Source organism: Cottoperca gobio, chromosome 6 (assembly GCF_900634415.1).
Source record: "Cottoperca gobio chromosome 6, fCotGob3.1, whole genome shotgun sequence".
NCBI classification, from domain to species: Eukaryota; Metazoa; Chordata; class Actinopteri; order Perciformes; family Bovichtidae; genus Cottoperca; species Cottoperca gobio.
The window spans coordinates 4,826,920-4,847,476 of NC_041360.1; the positions used below are offsets into that span (position 1 = coordinate 4,826,920).

A 20,557-nucleotide genomic window follows, 5' to 3' on the forward strand; every position below is an offset into this window, starting at 1 on the left:
AGTGTTGTTTTCGGCTGCAGCAGGCAGCTGTTTTCGGCAAAAAAATTCTAAAAATACACTTAGGAGTTGGTGAAGACCAAAATAGAACCCAAAGGAGACTGAATATTGTCCTTATATTCATTAGGGACACACACACATGACTCTAAATGAATGCTTATGTTGCTCCTTATGTGCTGGATGTACTTGTTTGCTAACTAGTTAGCCATATCAACTTAACATGTGATAATGTTTCAGCTTCCACTGGCTCCAAGGGTCTTCGGTAGGGATAAAACTTCACAATTTGGTATTGAGTTAACTCAAGACTCAAATCTCAAATCTTTAAGGCCTTTTTTTGCTTCCATAAAATCAAAGTTTTCTATAATATTTTGAAATAAGGTTTTTAATTTGGATGGTAAAGTATAATATAAATTCTTGATGAAATCTGATAAATTGATACCTACTTAGGTCTTATTGAACATCTAAGAACATAAACACTGCTCCTGGTGATTACAGGTGTAATGTTTCCGCATCAGCAAATTTCCAAAAATTAACCTGTTGGGTAAATGATTATAATAACTGATATAAAGGCCGGCTTAAACAAAGAAAACCATTTCTTTATGTGCCTGGCTTTCTGCTCAGGGGCACTGTCATAGTGACACAGGAAAGAGCCTTCACCAAACTGTTGCTCTAGATAATATTGTGTAAAGTAGCTATATGATTTCTAATCTCTGCAAACCATAAATAACAACCCAAAACCAAAGGTACGGTACACACACAAATGTTATAGATAGACCAGTGCATATTCTTTGCTATAGTGTGTACATTAGATTTCCTTAAACTTGCATGAATCGATTGTTGGGCCACGAGTGGCAAAATAGGCTGAAAACACAGTATTGACAATATTACCATATAAAGTTAAAATTGCTCACTAAATTGCAAACAATTTCAATTTAGTAAAAAGACACAGAGCACCATAGCATTAATTTGAAGTACATTTTCACACTTCCTTTAACTCCACCACCAGCTCTTTAGCAGCTAAATGCTGCACTGTGTTCACCAGCTATTCACCAGCTTTGGCTGTATGATGTTTGGTCCTGGGCAGGTAGATCAAAGTGAGTTAATCAGAGCTTTCTTTAGCTGAAAACAGCTGCTGGATACAACACTGCTGTGAGTGCTGAGATTGAACTAAAACATTGAAGTTGCAGACAATAACCACGGGCTGATTATAAGACAGCTGGCCCCGGGGCATAGACAAAAGGCCCCACCACTTCTCACAGGAGGAACACACACAGACTTTATAATTGTTTAGCCTCTTTTTATAGTTGTTTTGTGTCTCTTTGTAGTCAATGTGTGCCTCTTTGTGGTCATAGTGTGCCTCTTTGTAGTTGTTTTGTGTCTCTTTCTGGTTGTTTTGTGTCTCTTTGTGGTTATTGTGTGTCTCTTTATAGTTGTTTTGTGTCTCTGTGTGGTTGTTTTGTGTCTCTTTGTAGTTTTTGTGTGTCTCTTTGTAGTTGTTTTGTGTCTCTTTGTGGTTGTTTTGTGTATCTTTGTAGTTTTTGTGTGTCTCTTTGTAGTTGTTTTGTGTTTCTTTGTAGTTGTTTTGTGTCTCTTTGTGGTTGTTTTGTGTCTCTTTGTATTTTTTGTGTGTCTCTTTGTAGTTGTTTTGTGTCTCTTTGTGGTTGTTTGTGTCTCTTTGTAGTTTTTGTGTGTCTCTTTGTAGTTGTTTTGTGTCTCTTTGTAGTTGTTTTGTGTCTCTTTGTGGTTGTTTGTGTCTCTTTGTAGTTACTTTCTTCAGTAATTTGTTCATGGCTATAACAATGAGCGCTAGAACTGGGAGGAACTGTTTATAATACAGTAGAGTTAAGAATTATCTGAATGTTCATCACTATGAACAACCCATTTAACTTTACATGTAGTTATTTTATCCATTGACATTATACAAAATTTTGATTATATCAGATTTAAATTTTCTGTAATTTGAACCATGGCTCTGTTTGGCCTTAATATCACCCTGGGCAGCGGCTGTATGGTGCATTTGTCATATCTGTCATGTCACTGCCACACATTGATTTAACTAAAAGGATTTGTCGTCCACTGTCATGAGGATACATTCCATCCCCAGTGACATAACACAATGTTATCCCACATATTAAGATAATCCAGGGGGAGAGGCACAAGGTTTAACCTTGTGAAATAAAGAAAGATTTTTTTTTGTACTATGAGCAAGCAGGGGGATTACGCCGTTTTAATATAATTTCTTTGGCTACGTACTGACTCAGGCTAGTGGACGGCCCCAACCACGCTAATCCTGGATGATAATGTAGTCGCAGCATTAGCTAATGAAACCAAAAGGAAAATCAGCTGCAAGTGAAAACCACACATCGTACGATACAAACATGCACTGAGCACATTATATATACAAGCTCTCTCTCTCTCTTTCTCTTTCTCTCTCCCTCTCACATTTCACACTTTACTCCTGTGTAAACTGTTAAATACTCTTCTACACTCCTCACACAACTGTCTCACTTTAATCCAAATTTGTGTGCAGCAGTACAAGGACTCTAGCATAGTGAATAAAGCCGGTTAATTAGCAGTTTGTAGTTGCTGCTGCTGCTGCTGGTACCTTTATACATGAAGACATGAAGCCTAAAACACACACACACACACACACTCTCAGATATACAGGCAGAGAGAGAACCCCAGCGGTCCTCTCTGCACCTTAGTAACAGGAGATTGGCAAACAAGCCCCTTCCTCACAGAAGGCCCCCTATTGGTTAACCAGCGCTCTGTTGCTAGGGAACAGCTTATGCCTTGCTTCAACGATGGCCAATCGCTGGGTGTGTGTCAGTGACAGGGTGGCTGGGGGGGGGGGATGGGTGGGTGGAGGTGGGGTGTGTGTGTGTGTGTGTGTGTGTGTGTGTGTGTGTGTGTGTGTGTGTGTGTGTGTGTGTGTGTGTTTGCAGCTGCAGAGAAGCAAGTGAGATTTGTGTAAGACAGGTTCACAGGATACACTGATACTATCACACTCCGATAAACACACAGGGAACGCTGCAAACACCATGGGAACACTGGGGCTGCTCTGACACACACACGTGTGGACCTCTTTTTAACAATCGATCGAACTTCATTGATATTTGGCTTTTAAAGATTCCAATACAAGTGCAAATGATGAAAAGATGCTTACTCTTCTAGTGTAGCCAGTATGAAAGTATTTACCAATATAGCACTGCTCCTCTGTGTCCACTCAAAGACATCAACCAGTTGTCATCATGGGATGCACAGAAAGGAACCTCTGTGCATCCCAAAGGCTCATATTTACAGGAACAACACCTTGGTAAGATGTGTCCCCAGACGGTCGAGCCCTCAATAACAAAAAGTAACATGATGACAAAGAGATTTTAAAAGTAGAAAAAAATAAAAAAAATAAAATGATAGAACGGGTTAATAGATAATACTATTTAGCTTGGAAATGTCAACCGAGTGTGATGCCATCAGCTCCAGATAGACACTTAAACATTCTTCTCTTGGTCTTAGTGGTAGATCATGAAACAACTGAAAGGATAGTGCTGGATGAAGATGCAGATTTAGCAGGGAAACATCTTAAAAGCGTGTTTTTACATGTCATCTGTCTCTACTCCAATGAGGGATTTGAAACCAAGATCAGAATCTAAAGAAGAAGCTATTACCATAGAGACTTTAAACAGGTGTTTCTATACATCATGTCCTTTCCTGCTGACTCTAGTCAGCACACATGCTGCTGCATTTTAGCAGGTCTGCATTTTATGTAAAGCTTTCTTAGGTGTGCCACAAAAGAAAGCTTTATAGTCAAGCCTGCTAGTGATAAAAGCATAGGTTATATTACATTACAGGTCATTTAGCAGACGCTCTTATCCAGAGCAACTTACAGTGAACTAACTACAGGGACAGTCCCCCTGGAGCAACTCAGGGTTATTGAACTCACAACCATCTGGTGTTGTGTTTGGAAGGTGTACCACCAGACCAGTAGGCCATCATCACCCATAGGTCCGTTGGTATCTGCGTGGGAGACATGTGGCTGTACTTTTGCAGTATTTCCTAAGATGATAAAAGTTAGTGCTCTGTGTTATTTTATATGTGAGCGTCAAAATTCAGATGAGGATCAAAAAGCATGGCTTCAAAGATTTTAAGTCAATGCACAACTTTTGTCTGACCCTGTGCTCTATGTATTAAAACATCTTTCTTTGATCAGTTATAGGAAAGTTTGTGACCCAAAAGAGTAGTGTTGTGTAGCGAATCTGTGTCTCGTCCAAGATCTGGACTGCACTGCCCAATCCTGCAGAATTGTCAGATATCTATATATGATTTAATTTAAAGTCTGAACAACAGTGGTCCTAGAATGGAGCTTTGGAGCATCCATGATCCCACAAGGCATCAGCAGAAGAGCGTCCGCTGAGAAAGCACACACCATTTCTCTGCCACACGGACACACGGACAATACTTAAGCCCTTTTTCACAGCGGACATCGTGTTCTGTCAAAGCAGGAAAAGCACAGGTGTAAATAATCATATTAACGATGGCTCCATTTCATTAAGTGTTCTACCAAGCCATGTCAATGAGTGAGCATGCAAAATACCACAGCCCTGGAATGCAGCCGTCATTAATCTTATTCATTTCACTTTCCCTGCTTTGGCAAGTCAAAATGTCTGCTGTAAAAAGGGTCTATTTAAAACTGTGGCATAGAGCCTCTGAAATCTCTGTTTCATTATATCAAGTGAAGCATGTGTATCAAAAGTAGCAATGTTTCTGTCTCTGTACTGTGTTGAGCACGAACAGCCAGGACAGACTTGTTTTTAGTCTCCTGGGGGCAAATGAACTCCACAACAATTTGATATGTTGGCAAAGAGATGTCTAATTACACATTCAGCAGACACAGAGCTTCGACATTAACATTAATTTTAACTCATGGATCTGGCCACCTAAGGGCGCTTTCACTCGCCAACATTTAGTCTGTTTTAGTTGAACTGTGGTGGGGTTCAACCCATGTTTGCATACATATGCAACATATTGTTAACAACCCAGAGCTTTAACCGGGGGCATGTATTCTGAACACTTTCCAAATGTGTTTGGTAGGAACACCAAAGCAGGATTACTGCCAGTGTCACCAAATGTATCAGCAGGTGTGTTGCTCGCTTAGTGTTTTCTCCGTGCTTGTTGATATCCGTGTTAACATTTTCCACCGCCAAATTTCTGACCAATAAGAAAGACTTCTGCAAGTACATTTCCGGACCTGCTCCTTCGTAGACTCCCCTCAGAAAATGATTTTATTTATGTGGTCCTTGGTAAGGTAGCTGGTGGGGAGATTATATTTAATTTCTCCATTAACAAACCAAATTTGGGAGGAAAATGATTTTGCTCTTTTGAAATGTGTGTTGAAACAACTATACATTTCACCCCCAAAACACTCTTGCTAGCCTTTTCCTAGTGATGGCCCATCAAATTTAAATCAAATCCAATGTGTGGCTTCATATTTAATGTACAGATACTAGAGTTGCATCAATCTTCTGTCTCAAAGAAAGCAAACAAGTATATTTTCCAACATGTTAGCCAGATGCTATGATCTGAGAGTTTCCACATGGTTTCCTCATTGAAAATACTAATTGTGAATGATTATGCTCCTTCAGCACAAATAAAATAATTAGACTGAAAAATAATCCAATTATTTAGTGTTGATTTAACCACAGTGGGAATGGATGTGTATATCTAGAAGTCAGGAATTGTACTACAGTGCATGGATACATTAAAATCCCAACTGTTCTTACTAAATAGAGGTAGAAAAGGATAATGATCAGAGGATTTCATCCACCTGGTCTGGTAATTATCTATGACACAGATCTGTGTTAAGCCTATCACTGGATTGATCAGCAGGAACCTTGTTAGCAGCCTCTCTGGACAAATTCATTCACAACAATGTTGCAGTAATGCTGCTTTATATCAGTGTGCAGTGTTCTCAGAGTCTTGTTTCCCCTCTCCCACTGCAAGTATTGTATTGTTAAAATGATTGGATTCAATTCAAAGTATATGCGTTCTGTCCCTCCGTCTTTTGGTAAATCCTTCAATTAGTCCAAAATACACAAAGTCAATTCTTGTAAAATGTTATATTTTCAAGCAAAGGAGACTATTCCTGAGGGATTCTGTGTGGGGTAAAAGAAAACTGCTGCATCAATGATGATGTCATCGAATATACTAGATTAATTTCCACATATTTACCCAGAGTGGACAGGTGGTCAGAAAGACTGACCTTCACCCACATGACCCAGGTTGTCAGCAAGCATCTGCTGAAGTGTCATTGAGCAAGACACTGACTCCCCGCCAGCTCCAGGCTGCTGTTCTGCAGTCGAGTTCACCCTCTGACCTCCCTCTGTCAAGAAGGTGGGCCTCCCTATGGGATCAACACAGGATTGTATTCTTAATCTTAAGGTGCAAATTGCTCCTTCATCATTGCACTGCGTACATGTCATTGCTGCTGCATGGGTCTTATCTCTGCAAAGACACTGCAAAGATTAAACAGCTTTATGATTTGTTACTTTTTTGTGACATTTGGTTTAGATATGACCATTTGTGTTATGTCATGTTTCCAGAAACCACTAATCACTTCGAGTGTAGCTCGGATTTCCTCCCCATTTATCTAATTGACACTTCTTTGTATCCATCGCTGACAAAGTATCTAATTGCGTTCGTCTGATCTGTGGAGTTCCTCAAGGCTCAATCCTGGGACTTATTCCTATCCTCCCTTTAGGGCACATTATCCGTCAATGTGTGTCTCTCGTCATTGCTATGGCGATAATGTCCAGCTTAATGTATTTGTGAAGCCAGGGGAATTGTTTCATCAGCACATTCTCACTCCCAACTCATCGGCCTTCTTCTTCAAACTAAGACGCTCTAGGTACCCCTCTAGTGTTAGTGTTGGACGTGTCAGGGACGACGTGTCATTTTCCACTTGTAACATGCATAGTGTCTTTTTAAAATAATGATCCCTGTTCACAGGGAACTCACAGTTTCCGTTCTTTACGTGCCGGTTTACAACAAAACCTCTTATGTTGAGGCAACACATGTATTGGGTTAGGTTTAAGAAAGATTTTAGTTTCGGCTTTAAAAAAAAAGGCGATTTGGCAGGTAAAATAAGTATGTTTGTTATGTAACTGCCGTTAGATAAATAACAAAGTTAAGTCAAAAGTCAACATTGATTTTGGTTTCATACGGGGCACAAAAAGCGGGCTCATGGGCTTGTGTTTGCTGATAATCAGACCTTTTGAAATCTTTCAACAGCACAGGTTCCTTGGCTTCCAGAAAAAGGGGTCATTTTTTATTTCCTATCGAGCTTTGAGAAACATCTTAAGTTTTGTAATTTTCAATAAAAACTTTGCCAAGCTATTCCCCTTTATCTTTTCAAATCAAACATTTCAAGTTAGTTCAAAATGATGCTGTGATTATTAACAAAGACTCCACAGCGTTCCCATATACTAGTTTTGCTTGTCTTTGACTTAGATTTTTATTCAAATGCTTTCTATTGTCTTAACCTGTGAAGCACTGTGTTGCCATGGTTTTAACCTTTGCTGTATAAATAAAGTTTTTCTTACTTACATGCTATTTCTAAAGGAATATGAGCGAATTCACCTTGAGTCCTTTGATTTGATACTTTCCCCCAAGTCCAAAGATTAAAAAGTATACATTTGCCACAGTGTGCCACAAATCGATTCATTTCCTGAATCAACTAATGTTAATTCCCTGCAAGTCGACACTTAATGCCCCAGATACACTTTGTTTGAATCAATCCGACAGCATCTAATGAAGTGGCAGGAGAGAACCATGAAGAACTAACGTTATGTTACTGAGTGCCAGTTGAAAAGAATGATACCAAAGATGTTTATGTAACAAAACTATGCAGCCTGAATGAGTGAAGAGTGCATTTTGACTTGTTTAGGACTCAAAACTCAAAATGTTGGACTTGGGACTTGTCAGTCTTGACTTGAGACATGAGTGCAAAGACTTCAGACTTTTTTGTCTCTTACAAAACAGTGACGTGGTCCCACCTCTGGTTGACCCAACATTTCCGAAAAAGAAGTGGGGTTTCTCCACATATCTGAAGAGAACATCAACCACATTGTGGCCGACATTAACTCACAAAAATCTCATAGTTCATGAGTTTTAGCATCACACAGCAGCATTCGAGCCAGTATCAACATTTATTCAATACAGGAGGATATTGCTGCTGTCAGGTGAAAACCTTCCATCTTCAAGATGTGAGAGCATTGCATATAACTTGACACCCACGCATTTCAGTTAATCTGTATTTTTTTTGCTGTTTTCTAAACCCCAGGGCTGTACAATTTTCTGAACCAGTAAAAGAGCCTCTTCCAGCTAAAGTGACAGTTACCAGAATGCACCTGGCAGCCACATGATGGTTGATGTACAGTTATGCAAGGTCTAATTAACGTGATGTTAAAAGTGTGAAAGTATTTAAACACAACAACAAATCCTTGAATCACCAACAATGCATCGGAACACATTGATATGAAAGAGGAGAATCGTCTACCTTTATGTTAAAAGCAGTGTGTTGGTCCTTACCACCCATACTCCACCATGGGCTGGTTTGAGGGTTTGTGATCCCTTTGAATTTATTTTCCATAAATATCCTATACTGCATATTAGGGTTGAAACTAATGATTATATTCATTATCAATTTAATCTGCAGATTATTTTCTCGATTAATCTATTGGTCTATAAAATGTCAGGTTAAATGTCCTGTTTTGTCAGCCCAATGATATCCAGTTTCATATGATATAAAACAGAAAAGAAGAACATTTCCATATTTCAGAGCATTTTCTGACATTTCTGCATGAAAAAATACCTTAAACGATTAATATATTATCAAAATAATTGGCGATTATTTTTCTGTCAATCAACTAATTGTTGCAGTTGTACTGCATAGCATGTTTATTAACTTATTTATGACCAACTGTGGTAATAAGAAACCGCTTTCCTGCGTTGCGTTGGTTAATAATTACTAGATGACTTTGTATCAGCAGGTTAGATACACTGACTGTATGAAAACGGCGTCTTGTGGGCTTTGAGTGTGTCCTGATTATTGACACTCTCCATTTTTCTCTCTTTCTCTCCCACGCAGGCCTACAGCTCTATCCTGGTTGTCATGGTGATTCTGCTCAACATTGGAGTGGCTATTTTGTTTATCCACTTTTTTATTTAAAGACAGCACCGCTTTCAGAGTCAGCCTATCTATGCTACAAACAACTATAAATTCATATGAGTATTACGACAAATCTGCTGCCCCTTCGTGTTCCTAGCGAGAGGACTGCGACCGGCGGAGGGGAAGACGAGGACCAAGGAAGGCTCCGACAATGTTTGGGCTAAAGGTAGCTAACCCGGGCTAACCTTCGCTAAGTCGTCTTGAAAGTCATCTTGAAAGAGATGCTGAAGTGCATAGCCCAAAGAAGTGGAGGATAGAGGGGTAAACCAGGCCAGGAAACTGGACTACAGGGAGATAATATCAGTCCACTGGACTTCAGTGAGCTTCAATCGTTCACATATAGACTCAAATGGTCTGATCCCCAGGCCACGAGAGCTGCAGCTGGCATTACATCGAGATGTCTGCTTCCACTGTCTGCAGACAGGACTGACAAGACAGACTTTTTCATCTGCAAATCATAGTTTTCAACAGATTTGTAACTTATAATTTATTTATTAACATTTTCTCTCATGTACAATATGTTGATGGATATATTCTTTATTTTGTAACCCTCCACCCCTCTTTATATAACTCCTGCCTTCTGGTTCCTCCGCCTGCCCAAGTGTTGTTACTGATGGCTCAATCCAGGTGTGTGTGTGTGTGTGTGTGTCTGTGTGTGTCTGTGTGTGTCTGTGTGTGTCTGTGTGTGTGAGAGAGAGAGAGAGACTCGGAAGCTGGTTGAGTGTGTGCTGTCTGGATACATGGTATATGACTCGCTGTCCACACACACACTCATTACTTTTATCCCATCTCTCTAATTCATCTGCCAGCTCTGATGTCTGTCTCTTGTCCCTCTTCCTCTTATGGAAGCCCTGAGAGACAAGTGATAAAAAAGTTATTGTGATCTCTTTTCTTAATGGGTTTGTCTGCTCTGTTTATGTCTTAAGAACAATTGAAAATAAAAGGATTTTGCCAGGATACTTCCACACATCTTTTTCATCTGTGAAACAGGTGGAAAAAAAGTGTTTGTTGTTGTAATACTAATTTCGGCCACATGAGGCTGAAGTGCACCACTACCTCATGTTCTGAATAGGACTGAGATAATTCATGTTTTCTTCCAGATGAGTTTTCCCATGCACTGTAAACACAAGGTACATATATTGTGGGTCAGTTACACAAAAAAAGTAGCTTACTGTTTCAAAGATGTAAAAAAAAGAACAAAAAAAGATTATCCTGGCAAACCCTTTTTTAAAAACCTGATCTTAAGTTACAAACACATGAGAGAAAATTATTTCGATCAGAACCGAAATGAATCACCAGAAAAAATTTCCCCACGTACCTCTCAGGGCTCCCATATTATCTCATGCTGGGAGTAAAACATTATTTGTGTGCACATTATATGTTTTGCAGTGTTTTGTGCAGAATGTCAGCGTGTGTGTGAAAGTATCAAGCGGGCATGTCTTTTCCAACAATGTGTGTGTGTATGTGTGTGTGTTTGTATGTGTGTGGTCTCCATGTAGATCAGTGGCCTTTCACGCTGTTCATGAACTTTACAAAAGCATCTCATGAGGACACAGTCACTGCTCATCCACATCTAGCCTACTAGCATCAGCTGACAGTTGTGCTCTCTCCATCTCTCCCTCCTACTCTCTCCCACCTCCACACACACCAGTCAGAGGATGGAGCTTCCTCTGAGTTGGTGGTAGTTCAAGACAGAGTGTCCTTGGCAAAGCCCTGCACCCACTGTACCACTAGCAGAGGTATTTAGAGGAAATACTGCATTCAGCTTGTATGTGTAACACCAGAAAAATGGCTTTAAAGACAGAAAATATCATATTGATAAATCAGTGTCTCGAACTGCTTCTCTGAAAACATAACCTGAAAACAGTGACAACATATTTTATATTATACTTGCAAGATGTCTGAAAATAATACTAGTTGCCACCTGCCTTGCTTTTGTAGCGCAAGTTGATTAAAGTAAGACAATGCATGCATATGTACTGTAATATCTTAGTTGTGCATTGAATCTGAAAGCATAACAAGTTTCAGAAGCACATGCAACATGTTAAGTTTTGATAGGAGCAGTGTCTGGAGAGAAGCCGATTTGGTACTGATAGTGAAGCTGGGATAAAACAGCAGAATCTAAATTTCTTTCATGGACTGTTATTGATCTTTTCTGAGTTAAATGAAACCGATTGAAGCCTCTCTGTGCGTCTCAGTGATACTCCAAGCAGCATAACAGATGCAAATGATGCAAGTCTGTTGTAGTGTAGTAGTAAGCAGTGGCCAGGCTCGAGGTCAGGATTTATCACTACCAATTCTCAGCTTTTCCTCCAACGATCCAAGACCCGACAGACACACACACACACACACACACACACACACACACACACACACACACACACACACACACACACACAGACACACACACAGGGTTTTTCTGTGTGTGTGTGTGTGTGTGTTTCTCAAACCCATCTAGCAGACCAGCCTGTGTTTGTTTGCATGTGTGCACATGATTGCTCATCGGACTGTGTGAACATGTGTGTGCTTCCTCCTCATTACACGTGGCGGGATGGGGTGGCTGAGCCCGTTGCCATCGGTAACAACTTCCAGGGGGCAGGGAGGTTCGCTGTTGTGTTCTGTTCGACAGCGTTTCTTTAACTGGAACTCAAACTTGGCTGTAGGCTCATTTCTTCCCAACATTATTACAAGAGTACAGTCTAATGTGCCTGCACTCCGAGAGGCAGAAAAATGTATTTTCATTTCGTTTGGTCCCAGACAGAAAAAGGTTGACGAAGCTCTGCTGTATGCCATCAGCCAGGTGACAATGCCCTGCGTCACCCTGTTAGTCCGCAGCATGCTACAGCATGCCAAGCTCTCTATAGTTTGACTCTTCTTTCTTTCTTTCTTTTTTTCTGTTTCTGGGAATTACTGTTTTGTTTTTGAGTTATGTGGAGAAAATAATGAAAGTGTTTGAAAGAAAATGACTCTTGGCTCTTGTATTTTTAGTCTTTCTCTTTCTTTGTGTTGCGGTGTTGTGTTTGTATAGTTTGTGTGTGTTAGGCAGCATCCCTGATGCAGAGAGGGAGTGGCACAGGCCTGGTTAAGAAGGAGGGTTATAGTTACTATAGCAACCTTAACTGAATTTACCACCGTCAACGGAGGGGCGGGGCCTGTGTTTGGGGGCGGGGTTTACCTCTAGAGACCAATGTTCTCAATGAGAGAGATCCTCAGGGAGGCTGTGTTGATGGAGAAGAGGAGAAACAAGAGTAGAACTACACAGAAGGGCGGCAGACAGAAAACAAGAGGTAATCTATGGTATATGGAGTACATCTGTGTTTAATCAACATATTAAAATATTTTTGGGTGTTTAACATCTGTGGGGAGGTATGGCCAGGTGTCATGATGAATGCAACACCACAGCCATCAGAAAGTGTGCTGCTACATCAGCTTTCAACATGGACATCTGACGCCATCTTCTGGTCCGAGATCATAATATGGACTTCCTTGAATAATAATATGAATAACTGCACCAGGGGGCATCGCTTCACACCGAGGAGTGAACTACAAAGATGCTATTCAACTGTGAATACACAGATAATTGCTGCTTCCATTACACATAAAGTATGTTAATCTGTACAGTGGCTTCAGTGAATCAACAGCCGGATGGAAAATAATTACTCCACCACATCTTTCATGCCTGGCCAAAACTATATTTTTATAGGCTAATTTTATAACTCTTTGATACCATCACTGTAACTTTATGGTTGAGTTTTCTTATTTATGGGATTATAAACTCTGGTAATAACCAGAGGTGGTATTTCCGTTTTCTTTCTACTTTCATTTTCTACTTCTACTCGACTACAAATCAGAGACAAATATTGTACTTTTTACTCCATTATATTAATTTCATAACTTTAGTTACTTTAAGGATTCCGATTAATAATAATATAACATGAATAAGAATATAATCAACAAATAATGTATCATACTGTATATGTTTATAGGTTAAGATAAAAATGTATTGATCCCTCTGTGAAATTCACAAGCTACCCAGCAGTAATCCAACTTTACCAGCAGCAACATTAAAGTGATGAACACAAATAATGCATCATTAATTAGAATCCAATAATATATATTATATAACATATATTTTTCTGCAAATACATTTTGATGCTAATACTTTTATATTTTGACTTAAGTAAAGCTTTGAACGTGGGACTTGTAACAGAGTATTTCTACTACTTTTACTAAAGACATAGTAAAAAGATAAAATATAGTTTTCCGTCCACCACAGGGTAGTTATATATATATATATATATATATATATATATATATATATATATATATATATATATATATATATATATATATATATATATATATATATATATATATATATATTTTTAGCCATAAGTACTTTTGCTGCCGTATCTGAATAGACCAGCTTTCTCTTTAAACCATACTTTTTTTTATTAATGAGACTACCATACTAAATAAATTCTATATCATCAGTTTAACGTGTAGTCTTTCTTTCTTTCTCCAGTAATAAAGTTGAGATATGTATGAGTGCATGAGGAAAAGATGTGAAATAGCAGGATATCCCTCTGAGTCAATCACGAGTGAGGCCTCGCATGCAGACGGGACTCGCAGCCAATCAGAGAAGACATTTCTGTATGGTAGGCTGGTCTTGCTGCCAGAGTTGGGTTAATGTTATACACAGCTGTTTTTTCTCAATTTCAAGACTCATGGCAGAATGCAGGGAGCGTAGAACAACATGTTGCACTAAATTCATTCATGGACTCCAGGACTTCTAGTATCATTCGTAAGGTTTTTTTTCTTTGCGTTTGATGAGGTAATGTATCGGAGATGTTATAATGTTATTCCCAGTGGCAGCAACAGCAGTAGCTTCAGGCCACACTAGTTTTGTTTTTAAACTTTAACCTAGCATAGTCTTGCTAGCGGTTGGGACTTTGTTGCTGGGCTTCAGAACGACTGCTCCTTGCACACATTGTGGAAAACCATGAGGACGGAGGAGCAACTCTACAGGAAAGGAAGCGGGGCGGCTCGTGCGTCTCCTTGAATGGGGCGGTGGGTTTTGAAGTGTTTCTGTAGTCTACCGTCAGAGGGTCAGCGGTCCGACCGGCGGGGAGGGACACGTCGGAGGGACTCCTCCTGGCTGCCGTGCAGCGTGCTGAAAACTGAACACAAACCAGAATACTTTGGCTTCATATGAGGCGACTTACTAACATTATGGGTTGGAAAGGCCTGCTGCTTTGTCGCCGCGGGTTCGACAACAAAGGAAATAACTTTAATTTCACTGCTGTTGCCGCAGTGTGTGGAAACAAACGTTGAGAGTGAGAAGTGAGAGACAGTGTCAGTCAATACCTTTAAAGTTGACAAATTATCTCTGACTTTATGGCCACTCGAGAGTAGCGCTGCGCAATTACGCACGCGCACGCACACACGCGCCCCCTTTGTTGTGAAGTTTACTCTCCGTTGAAAGTGTGACATTTTAATTCCAGTTATTGTCTGTTTGAGTGGATGTTTGAGGATGGTGGAGAACCGGAGCTGTGTCCAGAGGGAGGGGGTGTACCGCTGGTTCTCCTCCCTCACCTCAGCCCAGAGAGCCGAGTTCCTGTGCGGCCTTCTGGACCTCTGCGTCCCCATCGAGCTTCGCTTCCTCGGCTCCTGTCTGGAGGACTTAGCCCGCAAGGACTACCACTCCCTCCGGGATGCGGAGATCAAAGCCAACAACCCTGCTGACCTTTTGGGCCTCACCAACATCACGGACGAGGTGGTGCGCAGCAAGCTGCTGGTGTCCCTCGCCCTTCTCGGCTCAGACAACAGGGAGGCGGCGGGCGTCCTGTACCGGATCCTGACTCACATAGACACGGTGATCAATAACTACGGCTTGGCGCTAAACGACGGGAGGACCGAGGAGCAGTTCCTTTTACTATTCACCATGGCATCTCACCACCCGGCCTTCAGCTTCCACCAGAAGCAGGTGCTGAGGCAGCAGCTCAGCCAGATCCAGGACATCCTGCAGGTGAGAGGGATGCTCAAAGTGGAGAGCCACTAGAAAGTTGCATCAGATATCTTTTTTTAAATAAATGGGTTTGTGTGTGTGAAATAATTATAACACTACTAAACAGTGGTGGAAAGTAACTAAGTACATGAAGTAATGTACCTAAGTACACACTTTAGTTTTACTTAAGTACTTGAGTATTTCTACTGCTATTTTATACTTCTACTGAAGTAGAAGATCTGAATACTTCTTCCATTACTTCTTCTAAACTCCATTCTTCAATTAAATCATTTTAAAGCAAACTGCAGAAAATACTTGGACGCTTCAAAACATATATACATATACAATAACTAGTGACAGTTCTACTCAGCGGCTAACTTTTCACCAGTGTTATCTCCACCACAGGTCAGCTTTTCAGCCGCTAAGAGGGAAGGAAAAGTCATTGTAGCAGGTGAAATGCAAACTAACTTCAGGCTTTTATTTCTGAGACCTGGCAGAGGAAATATGTTACAGATGAGTACAGCTCACTAACAAGTTACCTATAAATCAACATGGTGAGATGTTGTCAATGACAGACTGCCTGTTAACACAGCACACCTCAGTAGCATGTTAGTCAGTGGTGAACAAAGGAAAGGACATGCTTGTAGGTGAAAGCTGAGAGCCAGCAGGAGTTTCTGATGTCGATCACAGCTGAGGTCAGATTTAAAAAGATGTTCTTTAGCTAAAGAAACAATTTGTTGACATGCATCTGTCACCAAGTTTTGTTGGATTTATCATAAGAACACAAAAGCTCAGAAACAACCATGTTATAAGTTAGGGTCCCTGGGTCCTCAACTCAAAACACATACTTAACATTGTTTTATCATCTTGATTTTTGTCGACGTTCCCTAATTTTACAAGAATCACTTAGAAAGATGATTTTAAGTGTTGTCATAGTCCCCATCAGACATCTATTACTGATGACTCCTCAGAGACCCAAGCTGTAAAACATTGTTAATACAATTATCGATGCAGCGATCGTGGAATTCTTTAGGCGATACTGATACCAATGTTTTTTTGATATTTATTTACTTTGTTTTTGCTGTTATATACCCTCCTTCATCTTCATTATACAAATATATATAATTGAACTGAACTCAGCCATTTGTTACACTATTTTTGAATGAGCACACATTTTATCACACAAATGTATGAAACCACCTTTAATATAGCCTTCTCTCACATAACAGTTTTTAGCCTGCTATACAACTACCCATAACTTCTAAAGATACTGTGAGCATCTCTGTCTTGTTGCAGCTCAGTTTCTTTTTACATACAAGATGTGAGCCGCAGAGCTGAACAGCCACTCACTGGCCGTGCTGGCGCATTGAGTACATAGTGCTGGAAAACAGGGGGTGATTCTCCAATATCCGAGTGCAGTCTTACAAACGGCATGTCGCTGATCGTTCTACAAGACAGTGAAATAATCGCACACTCATTTGTAAACAAACCACACATGCACGTGATCGCACCCGTCGTGCTCTCACGTCACACCAGAGTCGTGACCAGCCAGTGGCTTTTTCTCAGAACCAGAAGCTAGGTTTGCCAACTCTGTCCGAGTCCGACCACAAATAACTAAAGCAACATCTAGCAGATAAACATCGGCCACTGCCGTCAGTGAATGCCATCTTGTTTGACAATAGGTCGTTGGCTGTCAACAAGGCGAATATCATCCCTGAATACAATGGATCTTCTTAAGTTTTATATTTGTGATTGGTATTGACAGTACTTTTAAAAAATACTACCCCTCCCAAATAAGACTACTTGGATTTCTGTTCATAAGGAGTTGAGTTGGACCTCTCTGGGGTCTAATAGATCCCAAACATAAGTAATGTCATCAGGCAGGATAACATACTGTACATTTCTTCATCTGTGGCAAAGAAAACATATATATATATGTTTTATTTGACATAGATCAGTTAAAGCACAGTCCATGTATCATATAACATGGGAAATATGTCCTTATGGTGTAATAACAATACTTGATGCTCATGTCTGTGTTTTATCCCCTCAGTACCTTCAGTACCACGAGTTCAATACAGATTAAGTTTTAATAGAGAAAAAAAGAAGGTTTACTTTGCAATTATTCATATTTTTTCTGCTTGTTGGGCCAAACTCCACCGAAGAGCGTTAACTTTATCCAAACGCACTCGTCCTGTCAGCTCGTGCAGTTCGGCATGTTGTAGTAATGATGCTCAAGATTATTTTTAATCGCCGCAAGTACGTCCGCACAAACTAGACACACTGGCCTTTTACTTCCACAAAGAAATAATCGTTCGTCCATTTCTCCTGGAAAGTGCAACATTCTGCATCCAGCTTTCTCTGTTTTACACTCGCCACGCTGCGCTCACTGATGTCAACGACCGTCTCGTTTAATACTGAAGTTTGACATGACGTGACCACGTGATGACACGTTCCGCTCGTGTTGTGTTCAAGGACCCTGACCTTGGCCAGGAAAAACATCAGTCGCCCGTTTAAAATATTGCCGTCTAGTTTTTTTTGCTAGTGGATTTGTTTAGCGTGTGTTTTACAAATTATCTCGAGGGCCGGATCAAATGGTCTCGCGGGCCGTATACGCGAGGTTACAACTTAACATTTTGACTGATTTAAAGGGACAGTTCACCCAAAAATAAAAATATCTATTTTTCATCTTACTTGTAGAGTTATTTGTCAATCTAAATTGTTTTGGTACGTTGATTGGTTACTCAAGATAATCCACAGACCTTATTGTGAGCAGTTTCATGTAGTAACTACTTTCTTTCTACAAAACTACACCCAACAATGAGTGAGCACGAGCCTCTTGTCCATGAGTAGATGCATGGTTTCTTATGCGTGGTGATACGGTTGGCGGGTGTAGTTTAGTAGAAATAAAATAGTTCCTACATAAAAATGCCACATCTTACTCCAGCTGTGTTTCAAATTTGGCATCTTACTAAGCATGTTGGTTGTTGCAGGTGAGCAGGGGAGGAGGAGGGGAGGAGGGGAGCAGCAGGCAGGGATCCAGCTGCCGCGTGTCATGCTCAGCCATATTACCACTGTCACTATCAGAACGCGTCCCTGCCTCTGGCCTCCTTGTCCTCCGCTGCCTGCTCACTGCCTGAAGCCAGTGCTGCCTACCTGCTTCTGTCTGCATGCCAAACCTGCCACACACACTGCACCTGCTGGCACAAGGTAGAGAGCAAACTAGTCAGGGTGGGCTGTGTTACTGTACATTTAACAATAGAACAAGTTACAATTCTTCCAATAAGTAAAACAAATAAGTAACAAAAAAAGATTTCCTTAATAGGTCGTCTGTGGTTCTGGTCATTTTATTCATATTGTGTTGCTCTGGTTAACTGGCTAAAAAGGCAGTTTATGTCTTCAGTTTACTTCTCTTCTGGTGGGGAGTGCATGCAAAAGTGTAGTTTACAGTTATAAAACTATATTTTATTGGAGTGATGTAGCTGCCATGTTTTTATTTCTCGTTGATTGTTTAATGCATCCATGAGATGTTTATACAAACTAAAAGCTTTCTGCAAGTTTTGAATTGTGTGGCCTGTGTAGTACTTTACCTTCATTCAAAGCATGGTCATTCTTTAATTAGCTGTTATAACTTGAAATTCATGCAAATGTGCAAAACTATTTTAACAAAATGTTGATAGAAAGCATTCATGTGAAACATTTAACTTTCAGTTAAAACATCTACAAATGAATACACAAAATTCAAATTTAGAACACTTAGGTCATAACCTGTCCAGCGGCCCATCTCTCACACCGTGCATTGAACTGCGTGAGGCTCTACAGTCATATTATTATTGTGTCACATTTTATCATATGGTCATTAATGACGACATGTTCATTTATGACATACAGTAGTATTATGACTGAAATAGCGTCATAAATGGCTTCATCAACGTTTCTTTTCTTATCTTTTTATCATCATTACACAAATTAAATAACACTTCATCTGACTCTGGTGCTTGTCCATCCCAGTTCCTCAAAATCCAAGGTGATGTCTTTAAATGTTTTGTTTTGTCTGTTTACAACCCAATTATATTAATTTTAATATGATATAAAACATTTTACACATTTGAGAGGCTGAAAACAGCATTTTCTGCTAATATTTGAATGAGTAATTGATTATGAAAGTTTTCTTTGGATCGACTAATCTTCCCAGCTCTAGTTATCATAGATGAGGAGCTAATTAACTTGGGGCTACATTTGTAAAAGCCTTTCCCGCTCAACTAGTTGGAATGAAGTTGTTATGAGTTGAAATTCTTTAATTAACTGGCTTCAGATTGCTGTTTCATCATATCAATTAGAATTTAAAAAAAAGAAATAAATGCAAGGCAAACATATGTGAAGAAACATATTATTACTTTATTATAGAAAAACAATTCAATGCTAAATGCGTAACTGAGACAGCTTTGGTTTATGTCAAACAAAACACAAGCAGTATACATTAACGAGTGAGTAATCTTAAACTGGACGTGGAGTTTGAACCATTAACCTTGTTTCTGGCGATGAGCATAATCCCTATCATGTGATAAGTGTTTTGAAATGTAACTCTTCTTGTAAAACACAATACAATTATCTGTCAACAAGATCAGTGGTCAAACACAACATGTCCAAATATTGATGATAAAAGAGGACAGGAAGAAAAAGACTGTAGTTGTTTACAATAGTGTGGTCTCTCTGGATGTGTTGTAATGAAAGCTGGAGGGAGAGGTGGGGATTTCCCAAAGAGTCAGGGAACTGGCTCATTAACCCTCTGTTACAGTAACATCTGGGATCATATTGCAGGGAGTTGATGAGGGATTATTGAGACACAGGACAGCAGAAATGTTCTCTATCAATGCGAGCAAGATGAAGAGAGATGGGAAGAGAAAGTTAAAGAAACGTAACGTTGGGTATTTTGTTCCTCTCTTTCACACAGACGTAGTCGTACACACAGGACCAGGCAGGCATACTGTTTAAACATGTGTGAGGGAAAGTACCCAGCTCAGAGAGGAGCGTTTGTATTTAGTGTTTTGTTGCCCTTGGCTCCTGCTTAGTGCAGGTCAGCACATTTCTCTATGCTGAAATCAACCCTCTGTGGTGTGTGTGCATGTGTGTGTGTCTCCAGTGAATCCCCAGGAAGTTATAAATGCTCTCTCTCTCTGTGGCTCTCTTTCCTTCCCTCAGTGCTCTGAAGGCTATGACAGGGTTTCTTTGTAAACCAGAGTCACGTACATTATCTACAGTAGAGCAGCTTTTAGCCAGGCCTACTGTAGATGACACAATCACATCAAGGTTGTAGCAGTGGGTAG

General features: G+C 40.1%; 2 protein-coding genes across 3 annotated transcripts in view; both read left to right on the top strand.

Moving 5' to 3' along the window:
- The window catches only part of jph3b (junctophilin 3b), a 49,358-nt gene extending 37,172 nt beyond the window's left edge, over positions 1-12,186 (top strand). Inside the window, exon 6 of the mRNA XM_029434173.1 lies at positions 9,143-12,186. Coding sequence (XP_029290033.1) covers positions 9,143-9,223 — 81 coding nt within the window. The 3' untranslated portion in view covers positions 9,224-12,186. The remainder of the gene's footprint in view (positions 1-9,142) is intronic.
- Positions 12,187-13,979: 1,793 nt separating this feature from the next.
- Positions 13,980-20,557, top strand: part of zcchc14 (zinc finger, CCHC domain containing 14) — a 31,134-nt gene continuing 24,556 nt past the window's right edge. For both annotated transcript variants that reach the window (XM_029432897.1, XM_029432899.1), the window contains exon 1: positions 13,980-15,251. In XM_029432897.1, coding sequence (XP_029288757.1) covers positions 14,757-15,251 — 495 coding nt within the window. In that variant the 5' untranslated portion in view covers positions 13,980-14,756. The remainder of the gene's footprint in view (positions 15,252-20,557) is intronic.